The 12036-nt window shown below is 43.2% G+C and overlaps 1 protein-coding gene across 1 annotated transcript in view; it reads left to right on the top strand.

Moving 5' to 3' along the window:
• The window catches only part of LOC144534581 (uncharacterized), a 30535-nt gene that overhangs the window by 8779 nt on the left and 9720 nt on the right, over positions 1-12036 (top strand). The window contains 18 exon segments of the mRNA XM_078276588.1: positions 146-340; positions 530-828; positions 1411-1604; positions 1831-1965; positions 2786-2884; positions 2997-3034; positions 3343-4253; positions 4924-5010; positions 5101-5138; positions 5453-5605; positions 5932-6060; positions 6277-6315; positions 6737-6862; positions 6976-7102; positions 10147-10317; positions 10456-10490; positions 10960-11124; positions 11216-11350. Coding sequence (XP_078132714.1) covers positions 146-340; positions 530-828; positions 1411-1604; positions 1831-1965; positions 2786-2884; positions 2997-3034; positions 3343-4253; positions 4924-5010; positions 5101-5138; positions 5453-5605; positions 5932-6060; positions 6277-6315; positions 6737-6862; positions 6976-7102; positions 10147-10317; positions 10456-10490; positions 10960-11124; positions 11216-11350 — 3076 coding nt within the window.

Raw genomic sequence — 12036 nt, 5'->3', positions numbered from 1 at the left:
CACGGCCACGGCGTAGAATGGCTAGGGACCACCAGGTTATGTCCAAGTGTTCAAACACGTTTCAGCCACACTCAGTTGTGAAAAAAATGGCAAAATGTTCTCGCCTAACTTTCATTATGCTTTTCTTGTCCGTTGCTCTCTTCAGTGCTGCAGGTAAAGATGCCAAGCACTCGCCCTCAAGTACTTTACAGGCTTCCCAGCATCGTCAACAGAAAGTCAGGCATGGAAGCCGCTCCCGTTCTCACTCGTCTAGCCCCCGTCGCCGCCATGGCTCAGAGGGTAGAAGGGAGAAACGCAGTAGCCGATCACGTTCGCCGCATAAATCCAGATACACTCGCAGGTCTGTGACATGATTGAATGGCACGTGAATAACAAATGACCAAATGTGGTCCTGCAGACCATTTAAATGTCTGCATCAACATCAGTATTTTAGCATATGATTTGTCACCCATTTGGAATTACAGACTTGCTGTTCAATGTTTGCCATTTTCTTAGATTATCATTGTCATTTCACCTGTACTTTCATCAGGTCCCGGTCTCGTTCTCGTTCCCCATGGTATGAACGCCCTACCACCTCTCGCTATCGGTCACGTTCAAGGAGCCCCGAGAGACGATCGTCACCGAGGAGGAGAGACGAGAAACGGTCCTCGCCACGGAGGCGAGACGATAGACGATCATCTCCGAGGAGGAGCCGTGAGAGACAATCTTCTCCAAGAAGGAGTGACGAGAAGCGATCGGGATCAAGGAGGAGTGATCAGAGTCGATCCCCTCAACGAAAGAACTCAAGCAGTGCAGAGATCCTGACTAGGAAACTACTGAAATCATCAGGTTTGAGAAATTGCGAATATTTTAAGGAGACTGTTTAAAGACTTATTCTGTGACCAAGATTACGTATTAAGTATGTGCAACCAATACAAACTGTTATTTTGTTCTATATATAATATTCAAGGAACACTTCGCAATTTAGGGACATGCACTGAAAAGCTGCTTTTGAGAGTTAAATGAGTAAAACGATACCTCTCAAATCTTCCTACCACCACCTCTACAGCAGTGAGATGTTGAATGCAGGTCACCAGAGTCCTTTTCAGGATGTGCTGAAGTGTTACTTTTTGCTTGCCTATGCTTAGGAAACAGTGCTTCTTAGGTATAGAAATGTATTGTGTGTAATTTGTACCGAGCTTTCCAGTGGTTCAGATGCTAATGTTGACCCTTTAAGCCAAGTAGAAAACCTTTCCCAGAGAAAAGATAGTAACAGCTTATGAAGTAACAAGCAAGCAAGCTGTTCACTTTATGATAATATGATCATTAACTCTATATTTCTTCATCTTACATAGAGACTCAGTATTAGGCTTTACAACCAACAAACCGCTGCAGTTTTGTTTGACGCTCTTCTTGTCTTGGTCCCTCTAGCTGTCCAATCTCTGTCAAAACATTCTGACCTGGAGGCCGTGGTTAAAACTCTGGCTCCTGCCTTACTGGCCGAGCTAGCCAAGATGAAACCTTCCTCATCTTCTACTGCCTCTTCCTCGTCTTCCTCTTCTACAGCAAAGAAGGAGTTACCTAAAAAGCCATGTAAAGCAAAGCTTAGCCTGCAGAAGAGCCAGGCAAGTTCCTTCACCATGACTAAGGTGTGTGTGTGTGTGTGTGTGTGTGTGTGTTTTGTGTGTTCGTTCTTCCCTTCGTGTGTCTATCTCATTCCGTTCGTTGAAGAAAACGTTATTTTTTTTGCCTGAAATGACAGATTACATGAAGTTTAGATTGGACTTTGGTCTTTTCATGATGACCAACACTATAGTTGGTCTAAGTTTGTGTTTCTCTCTGTTTGTTCAGTCTGGTAAATCCTCACCTCCAACCATGGTGAAACTACAAGGGATTCGTAGTTCTATCTCTCACAATGATGTGTTGGCTGCAGTGGAGCACTTTGGAAAAACCAAGTCAGTTGTACTGTTTCGGTCCAAACTGGAGGTATGTATACAGAGAGTGATGTGTTTTTGCTACCCGGTTGAATAAGAAAAAACTGTAAACATTTAATTCCAGCCTTAATTTCAGTGAAAAGCTTGGGGTGTTGAGTCTGTAGTTTAGTGATCACGGAGTAGTTGGCGCACTGCTACGTCTGCGGAAGCTGATGGTGGAATATAAACAATAACGTAAGAAGATGCCGCGTGTAAACTCCCTCGGGAGACAATATGGACAAGAGACTTGCATCTAACAGTTTGATATCTGGATTACAGATACTTTCTTTAATAATAATGTGCCACAACTGCGAGTCCCCCTTCTTTCTTCGTACAGCTCCTCCCGAGTTCTGTTTCCACCCGCATTGCCTCAAAGCCGGTGATGGTCCCGTTCTCGTCCAGAATGTCTGTGCAGCCATGTCTCTGTGAAGCAAATATTGCTGCATTCATAAGCCGTGACATGGAAGATGCAGCTGCGACACAAGATTGTGGGCTTTTGTGTTTCGGTCTCAGTTTCAGAAGTGTTGCATTCCTCCTTATAATAAGGGCACTATCACAACAGAACTAGAAAGATACAATTAACTTAACCTGTGTGTTTTTTTTTAAGTTAATGTAAACTTAGAAATACCACTTAACAAGTGCATAAATGCTAAAATGTCAGTCTAAAGAAAATAATCTCCAGTCTTGGAAACCTTTTAAATAAAGATTTGCTCAGTTATACATGTAGTGGTGAGCTGTCAATGTTTTGTGTGTAAATGCAGTGAGTAGATGGTCCTGACGGCTGTAGTAATGCAAAGATATGTGCGTTTGTGTGTGTGTGTGTGCACATGTAGGCAATCGTGTGTTTCGAGAAAGAGGAAGACGCAAAGAAATTGAAGAGCGTGGAGAGCCTTGATGTTAAAGGACTGCCAATCACTGTTGTCAGAGAACAGGTATTAAACTCTTTGTCTTTCTCTTTCCCTCTCTCTCTCTCTCCCTCCCCCCTGGGAGTGTCAATTATCAGATGAATCTAAAAAAAACAAATCTCAATTTGTTTGTTTACAGGAGACTGTTTCTAATGAGCAAAAGAAGCCTCCTCAGAAGTAAGATATGTTTCACACAGACCACTCTTTACCAGCGATAATCTTGTTTTTGTCAATATTTTACTATAAACATTCAGTTGCTACCTTAATTGATGTCCTTAGTGGGGGGAAAAAAGACATTTGGGACTTATAGGGAATTTTCTAATGACAGAAATTGCACTGGTGATTGGAATGAAAGGCATTCCATGAATTCAACCTGTGAATGACAGTACTATCTTATAGTGAGGATCATATAACAACATTGAAACTGGGACATTGATTTTCCATTTCTCTCTCCTTTCTAACCTGTGTAACTCTTTATTTCACAGAAAGCCTACCACGTCCAGTGTTTCCACATCTCAAACCACTACCAAAAAGGTTATGCTCCCTACACCTTACATGCCTCTGCTTAAAGGGCCCAAAAAGCCTTCATCTTTACTTTCTGGAGTCAAAAAAGCTACAACAGGCAAACTTACCAATCAGAAAAGTGCAGCTAAAGGCTCAGTTAAAGGCCCAACAACTGTCACTAAAGCAAAAGTCTTGGTTTCCAAGGCGAAAAACGTCTCAACCAGGCAGACAACAAAAATGGCAACCAAAGCAGCGAAAATGGTAAAAACAGGAAAGTTACCTGCGAAGAGAGCTCTAAAAAAGGCCATGGTGATGCAAAAAAAGTCCACGACTCCAGAAAATCAGCTTGACGTAGAAAATTCCAAGCCTAAAGAATCAGAAACCAAGGCCCAAGAAGATGTGCCGAAAGACACAGCTGATGTTGAAAAAGCGAATGTCCCAGTTTTTGAACCTAAGCATCAGGCAGAACTTGGCAAAGCCAATGACACTGAAGATGCTGAACCAATGGAGATTGGGGAAATCGGAGTTGAAGTGGCAGAACCCATGGAAGTAGCAAGTTGTGCTGAGGGCCAAGGAGAAAAACCGGCAACTGCAGAGCCTGTACCGGCAACTGCAGAGGCTGTACCAGCAACTGCAGAGGCACCTGGAAATTTACCAGGCAATTCCAATGAGAATCAACCACCAAACAGTACAGTTGAGACCCTGCCGACAGAAACCGTTTTACCACATGTCCAGCAAAGCATCTTGTCAGAACCAGAGTCCACTGCACAAGGACCGGAGACCAAGACGGAGGCTTCACACCTTCAACAGCAGGCTGCAGGAAGCCTGACTGAAGTCACTGTGGAGGCAAAGCTGCCAGATGAAAGGGTGGAGACAAAAACAATACAAAAAGGTATGTTGGAGACATTTCTTTAATGGATAGATGGCAAAGTATGTTAAAGTGTGCCCTGTGGTGTTTGTAGAAAACTTTTAAAGATTAAGGCTGGCAATAATATATATTTATAATCCCATGAAAAGACCAAAACCAACTGACTAGCCCAGCCGGTTTTATTAGTCTCACCCCCATGTATGTTGGTTTCTACAACAGATGTGGTTCACATTTATATACTATCATTACAAACAACACGTTCAGTGCCACAGGACTTTATGTTCGAGTAAAAAATGACATCTATTTATCCTTATAGGGATGCTTATTTCGAATTTTTTTTCTGACCGATAGCCCGCCATAATAATAATAAAACATAATAAATGATCCGTGAAGCTCCAACTTTATGCAGTAGCACATTTGTGAGGACAAGGACAGAGCGCCGCAGCGTTCTCCAAGGTGTGTTTCAGTCTACTGAATTTCCCATGAAAGGCACGTGGGGTTGCTCGTGTTAAGAAATGGATTGTAGATTTGAAATGGGTGGAAAATTAGGCTGTGGGTCAAAAATAAAAGGTTACTTTTTGGTGTTGACCTGAATTCATTCAACACATAAATATGTATGTAAAGGAGGAAGAGGAGATAATTATGATCTTTCAAAATACTGATATTCATCTTAATTAACTTTGATCTTGTGAAGATCCTGTGACAGAAGTGGAGACACAAAAGAAGACCTCTCTGACTACTGAGGAGATGGTTAAAAGGTACATGCATCCATCCAGAATAGGTAAGAAATCCAAAAAAAGACACTATCGATCACAAATGTCTGCAATTTTACCATCTTTGACTTTTTTCTTTTACAATTTCTTTTTCACAGCGTGCCTGAAGCTGGACTCAAGCTCGTACTCGCCAAAGGTAGGTTTCCTTAAATAACTTTACAAATGTAATTTCCAATGAATTTAACTGTGTGCGTAACTGTTTTTTGTAATCTGTTTATTCGCTACAAACCACCACACCGACACACTTTTTTTTTTTTGTGAAATAATTCATCTGGCCTATGTTGATTTCTGAAATGTCCAAACAAGATCCCAGTTAATTCTTTATCTCATATAACGGCAAACTTCACTGGATTAATGCTGTTAAGTGAGCTTGTCTTAATCTTTTATTCATTAAAAACTAACCTAAACCATTACTGCTCCTAATTGTTTCCCTCTGTTTCCTTTTTACAGTTTAAGTCACTTAGGAATATGCAGTTGCTCATAACCAACCTGCCGGAGTATTACGACGGCTGCTACACAGAAAAGGATCTTGCCAATCTGCTCATGCCCTTTGGATTTCAATATGCAGATGACAGCATCGTTGTTGTTCCTCAGGCGTGCATGGTAGGTACCGGGTTATGAATCTGCATTGGTTTGGTTTATTAATCACATGTTTCTGCTGTTGCAAGTTTTTTTATTTTTTTTTACATTGCACAATTGTAATGCCTTTTTAATTTGTGAAATCACACTTAACTCTAAATTGCAGCTAAACATCGTTTGGATAATTTATCATTTTTGTATATGTATTGTTATGTAATATACATTGTAGCTCCTACCAAAACTCATGACACTGATTTAAACCACATTGAAAAATGTGAAATGGTTTTGAAAAAGTGCTTAGAACAAGTGAATAAAAGTAGTAATACATCTGTTTTTTTTCTCCCTCTTAGGCCTTTGTCATGATGCTGAATATGAATGATTATGGGAACATATTGAAAGCCTCCGTAAGGAAGGGCTTTTTCCTCAGAAGTTTTAAACTTGATTTCCATGCAGTAGCCAATAGCATCAGAATGACACCGGTAAGCATGTTCACCAAGGTCCTCTGGTGATGATGACAATAAAAAAAGAATATTTTGGTAGAACAGTTACAAAGTGTTTGCTCTGCAGGTTTTCACTAGATTTTAATATTTAAAACAAATGTATACACTCTGAGTATGGAGTGTATTGACATTAGGTAAGTATGGTGTGTTGAATATCTTTGCATTTAACCATTGCCTACTCTGTTTCTGTTTAAGCTTGGGTTTTATCGGTGGCTGATTAAGCATGTGCATTATGTAAGTAACATACACACTTCTCATTCATTCATAAACTGTTTTTAATGTTGTTTGTAAAGTAATCCATCTCCACTTTCCATGTTACGCATGGACTTACACATTATAATTTTTTTGGACTTTTAAAATAATAATTTTAGATGTGTTGCAAGTGAAAACGCCCGCTCTTGTCTTAGTTCCAATTTAAGGGTACATCCTAATAATTAGTCTTAATTCCTGTGTTTGTCTTACCAAAATATATGTTAAAAGATGGAAACTATCAACAGTGATGTAAAACAGTGGGGGGGGCGGGGTACAGTAAACTCCAATTAAGATGGTCCTTGTCTTTTATTGCAAAAGGTATTTATGCAACAGTTCAGAGTGGTTGTATGTGTCCTCCTCTTAACTTTATGGTTTGGATGTTCACTTCGTGTTCTTGATTCAGACTGGGGTTGACGATGGATCGAAAACAATCTTCATCAAGAACATTTCATGGAGTGAGTCCAACCAGCTCAGAGAAGATTTGAAAAAAATAAATTCTGTTCAGAATTTCCTGCCTCTCCTCAATAAGGTATGAACAAACATGTACAATTACATCTGTTTTCAGTGGCGTTAAAAAAAGACTTCCCGTTGGTCTTACCTGTCACGTGTGTGTGTGTGTGTGTGCGCGCTTGTGTGTTCCAGGTATTTATAGAATTTGAGTCCACTCGCGATGCTGATTGGCTCGGAGTTTGGTTGAGTCTCCTGAAACAACCCCCTGGCTATGAAGTCCACAGGCTGAAAATACCATACACCAGCTGTACATCACTACGTAAGTCTCTGTTTTAAGAAATTAAAGTCCTGTTTGGGATATTTTTCCTGGAGAGAGATTGATTGATTGATTGATTGATTCTTTTCTAGATGTTAGTTTCTTCAAGAAACTACCTGCTTAATGCTGTCTTCACTCTTCCCTGGCTTTACTGGCATTAGAAACTTGAAACATTTCACTTTATGTGAGGCGGTTGGCATAAATAACAACTTTCACTTGGATGGTTCCATGCTCTCCATCTCCGCTGATGGCATTTAAGGATGAAGGCCTGATATTTTCCAAGCTTGCACTCGTGTGCCTCCTCAATCCTTTCCTCCCAAGGGATAGTCAGCTCCAGGAGGACCACCTGTTTTGTTGGTAGGGATGTAGTCTCGCTTTGCCAGATCTTCCTCCACAGCGCTGCGGAGGAGGGTCTGGCTAGTCCACACAGCATTCCGGGACAGGAGAAAAACATGCTCTGGTGTATTGGCATTTCTTTAAACCAATCACAATTGTCATGGGCGGCGCTAAGCACCGGGCAAAACCACGGTGCCTCTGCGAAATAGCCTCGGGAAGTAACTTGTTTTGGTGGAACATGTGTACGTTCAAAAGTTGTTTTCGTCGTGCAACAGAAAACTCAGATTGGACAGATAGTCAAGCTAGCTGTCTGGATTTACCCTGCAGAGATCTGAGGAGCAGTTAACCACAGTCCTCATGAATCCACCGGAGTTTAAAATGCCAACACAAACAAAACGGAAGGTAACGGACATTCGGATGAAAAGAGTGAAATCCGGCGGAATTTCAGACGGCAACGGAGCTTTTTGAGAGCTTTGCCTTCTGGCTCAGCTCTCTTTTCGTCACAACGGTGCGATAAATTGAATGTAATACCGCACCTGCTGTGCCGATTCTCCGACCAATCTCCCGCTCCATTGTCCCCTCACTCGCGAACAAGACCCCAAGGTACTTGAACTCCTTCACTTGGGGTAAGGACTCATTCCCTACCTGGAGAAGGCACTCCATCAGTTTCCTGCTGAGAACCATGGCCTCCGATTTAGAGGTGCTGATCCCCATCTCAGCCGCTTCACACTCGGCTGCGAACCGATCCAGTGAGTGCTGAAGGTCACAGGCCGATGATGCCATCAGGACCACATCATCTGCAAAAAGCAGCGATGAGATCCCCAGCCCACCGAACTGCAACCCCTCTCCACCCCGACTACGCCTCGATATCCTGTCCATAAATACTACAAACAGGATTGGTGACAAAGCGCAGCCCTGGCGGAGGCCAACTCTCACCTGAAACAAGTCTGACTTACTGCCAAGAACCCAGACACAGCTCTCGCTTTGGTCGTACAGAGATTGGATGGCCCTGAGAAGGGACCCCCTCACCCTGTACTCCCGCAGCACTGCAGGCTGAGAAGTGTGATACCCCTGTAATTGGCACACACCCTCTGGTCCCCCTTTTTAAAAAGGGGAACCACCACCCCGGTCTGCCACTCCTTAGGCACCGTCCCAGACTTCCACGCAATGTTGAAGAGGCGTGTCAACCAAGACAACCCCTCCACACCCAGAGCTTTAAGCATTTCTGGACGGATCTCATCAATTCCTGGGGCTTTGCCACTGTGGAGTTGTTTAACTACCTCAGCAATCTCCACCAGGGAAATTGATGCCAATCCCCCCTCATCCTCCAGCTCTGCCTCTACCATAGAGGGCGTATTAGTCGGATTTAGGAGTTCCTCAAAGTGCTCCTTCCACCGCCCTATTACCTCCTCAGTTGAGGTCAACAGCGTCCCATCCTTATTGTACACAGCTTGGATGGTTCCCCTTCCCCCCTCCTGAGGTGGCGAACGGTTTTCCAGAAGTACCTTGGTGCCGACTGAAAGTCCTTCTCCATGTCTTCTCCGAACTTCTCCCACACACGCTGCTTTGCCTCTTTCACGGCAGAGGCTGCAGCCCTTCGGTACCTTGCAACTGCCTCCGGAGTCGTCTGGGATAACATATCCCGGAAAGACTCCTTCTTCAGTCGGACAGCTTCCCTGACCACCGGTGTCCACCACGGTGTTCGTGGGTTACCGCCCCTTGAGGCACCTAAGACCCTAAGACCACAGCTCCTCACCGCAGCTTCAGCAATGGAAACTTTGAACATTGTCCACTCGGGTTCAATGCCCCCAGCCTCCACAGGGATGCACGAAAAGCTCCGCCCGGAGGTGTGAGTTGAAAGTCTGTCGGACAGGGGCCTCCTCAGACGTTCCCAATTTACCCGCACTACCCGTTTGGGCTTACCAGGTCTGTCCAGAGTCTTCCCCCACCCCCTGACCCAACTCACCACCAGATGGTGATCGGTTGACAGCTCCGCCCCTCTCTTCACCCGAGTGTCCAAAACATACGGCCTCAGATCAGATGAAACGATTATAAAATCGATCATTGACCTTTGGCCTAGGGTGCTCTGGTACCAAGTACACTTATGAGCATCCCTATGTTCGAACATGGTGGTCGTTATAGACAATCCATGACTAGCACAGAAGTCCAACGACAAACAACCACTCTGGTTTAGATCAGGGAGGCCGTTCCTCCAAATCACGCCTCTCCATGTGTCTCCATCATTACCCACGTGCGCGTTGAAGTCCCCCAGCAGAACTATGGAGTCCCCGACTGGAGCCCCATGCAGGACTCCACTCAAGGTCTCCAAGAAGGCCGAATACTCCGAACTCTTGTTTGGTGCATATGCACAAACAACAGTCAGAGTTTTCCCCCCCACAACCCGCAGGCGTAGGGAGGCGACTCTCTCGTCCACCGGGTTAAACTCCAACGTAGCGGCGCTCAGCTGGGGGCTTGTGAGTTTTTTTATTTATTTATTTTTTAACGTGCCAAATAAATCAAATCAAAATCGGAACCCGCTCGTCCTCCCTATCCAGCAGCATCATGGGTAACCGGCCGTCTTGTACAATGGCAGCTGCAGCTCACTCCCTTAACTGTACAAGTCGATAGATGGGAAGCTTTTGGGGAATTACAATAGTAATTATGTAAATTAAAAACAACCAGCCACTATTTTGTCACTTTAAATTGTACAGCACCAAGACATCCTGAGAATGCGCTGCCAGATAGCAAGAACACTCTTGACGGGGCAGCTATCCCGCCAATAAAATATAGTATTCCAGATGCCAGCGTTGGACCATTTTGGGTCACCATGAGAACTAGTCCCTTCCTGTTCCCCACTGTGTCTCCTTGGTTCATCATCCCAGGTAAGAGACACTTTCTCACGTTATCATGTGACATTGATCAGTGACATTGTGACGTAATAGTTTGATAGTGCCAAATTTACCATGGTAACGTATTCAGTAAAGTAACTGTGTTTGCCTTTGTTCACTTTTTACTCCAAGATTACCTGACAGTCACAGGAGAGGAAGACATAGAGGTAAGCCCATTTTCAGTTCAACTGTCCTATCATATATATCATATCAATGCGTATTAACTTTATAATTTTGACACAGGACCTTCAATGTTTGGGTCAAGTAGCTCGTGAAAAAGTAGGTGAGCCAAATTTAAAGACTCCAAATTTCGATGTGTTGATGTATTGATATTCTATCAACATTTAGGTAAATACATCAGATCAGACTCGGTATTAACAGATCTCAAGGGAGTCGGATCAGGATCATGGCTAAAGAAATCTTGATTTTGACATCCCTAAATCAAGTTAGACAAGACCTAGCTGATCTCTTCTGGCTTTACAGGACAAATACAAGTATCAGACAGTGGAGGCATACTGGCGCAGGAAGCAGAGCCGCTCTGAGCCGTACCGTAGCCAAAATGCACCATGAAGTTGAATCGGTGTCAACACATGAATTAAACTTTCTTTCCGGTCTTTTGAACTTTGCTTTTTCTAGAAGGCCAGTGGTCGTGGTTCCATGATTCCCACAATCATGTTGACCGGTTTGCCAGAAAGAAACTACAAGCACGAGGACGTGGCTAAGCTGGTCTGGCGTTATTTCTTCAAACAGAACCTTCACTCTCTGTATTACAACGTGATGGTCTTGACGCTGCAGAGGAGGGTAACTGTTACAGGGACAAAAATGTTTGCAATTTTACAAGTTAAATGGAGCTGTTTTTTTTTTTATTAAATTGTTGTTCTTTCATCTCAAGGCCTTTGTGTATTTTCCTGATTGGACAACATGCTGCGATTTTGTCCGAGATCACATCACAAATCCAGTTTCTGTCGAAGGCTGCACGCTTACAGTTCACGTTGTCTTGGAACACATGTATCCCGGATCCAGTGAGGTATGGACACAAGGAAAAACACTAAAGAGGGCACTCACTTTTTAAAGAAGTAGACAGGATTCAAGAGGAATTTATGAAGTAGAGTGCCTGATTAAGCAACCTACAAAAATGAATTCAAATAATACATGCTAGGCATTTCACATACAGGTGACAAAAGCCCACCTCTTCTCCTAATTTTTCTTCCAACTAATCTCAACTTAATCACGACCACTCATTAACCGTGAATTTGATCAGATGTAATGCTACTGTTTCTACCCCGGGACAACCCCCAATGCTCATCATGTTTCACGTTGTCTTTGCTGTACTTTGTTGTAGTTGGTAGGTAGCGAGACCGGCAATGTAGCCTTCATTTCCGCCAACTGCACTTTCAAACACAATAACTAATACTGGACTGCTAGACATCGTCAGACGCATGTCACAGTGTTCGATTTGCTCATCCCCGACTCTGGCTGCTTAAAATGGAGATAGTGAGCTAATTGTGTATGAGGAGATTTTCATAGAGCAGCGGCGCTAATCATTTAGTTGAATGGAGAAGGGAAACCACAGAAAAATTTCAGAATGAAATATTAATGATGTTCTTGTGTTGTTGGAGGAGAGCTCCACAGACAAGCACAGAAATACAATACAAAATGTTTAATACGCAGATAATATTTAAAATGTGTTTTGAAATCTGTGACTTGTAATCT

Source organism: Sander vitreus, chromosome 19 (genome assembly GCF_031162955.1).
Source record: "Sander vitreus isolate 19-12246 chromosome 19, sanVit1, whole genome shotgun sequence".
Lineage (NCBI taxonomy): Eukaryota > Metazoa > Chordata > Actinopteri > Perciformes > Percidae > Sander > Sander vitreus.
Note: the sequence above shows the minus strand (reverse complement) of the source record. Positions and strands in the feature narration are given on the sequence as shown.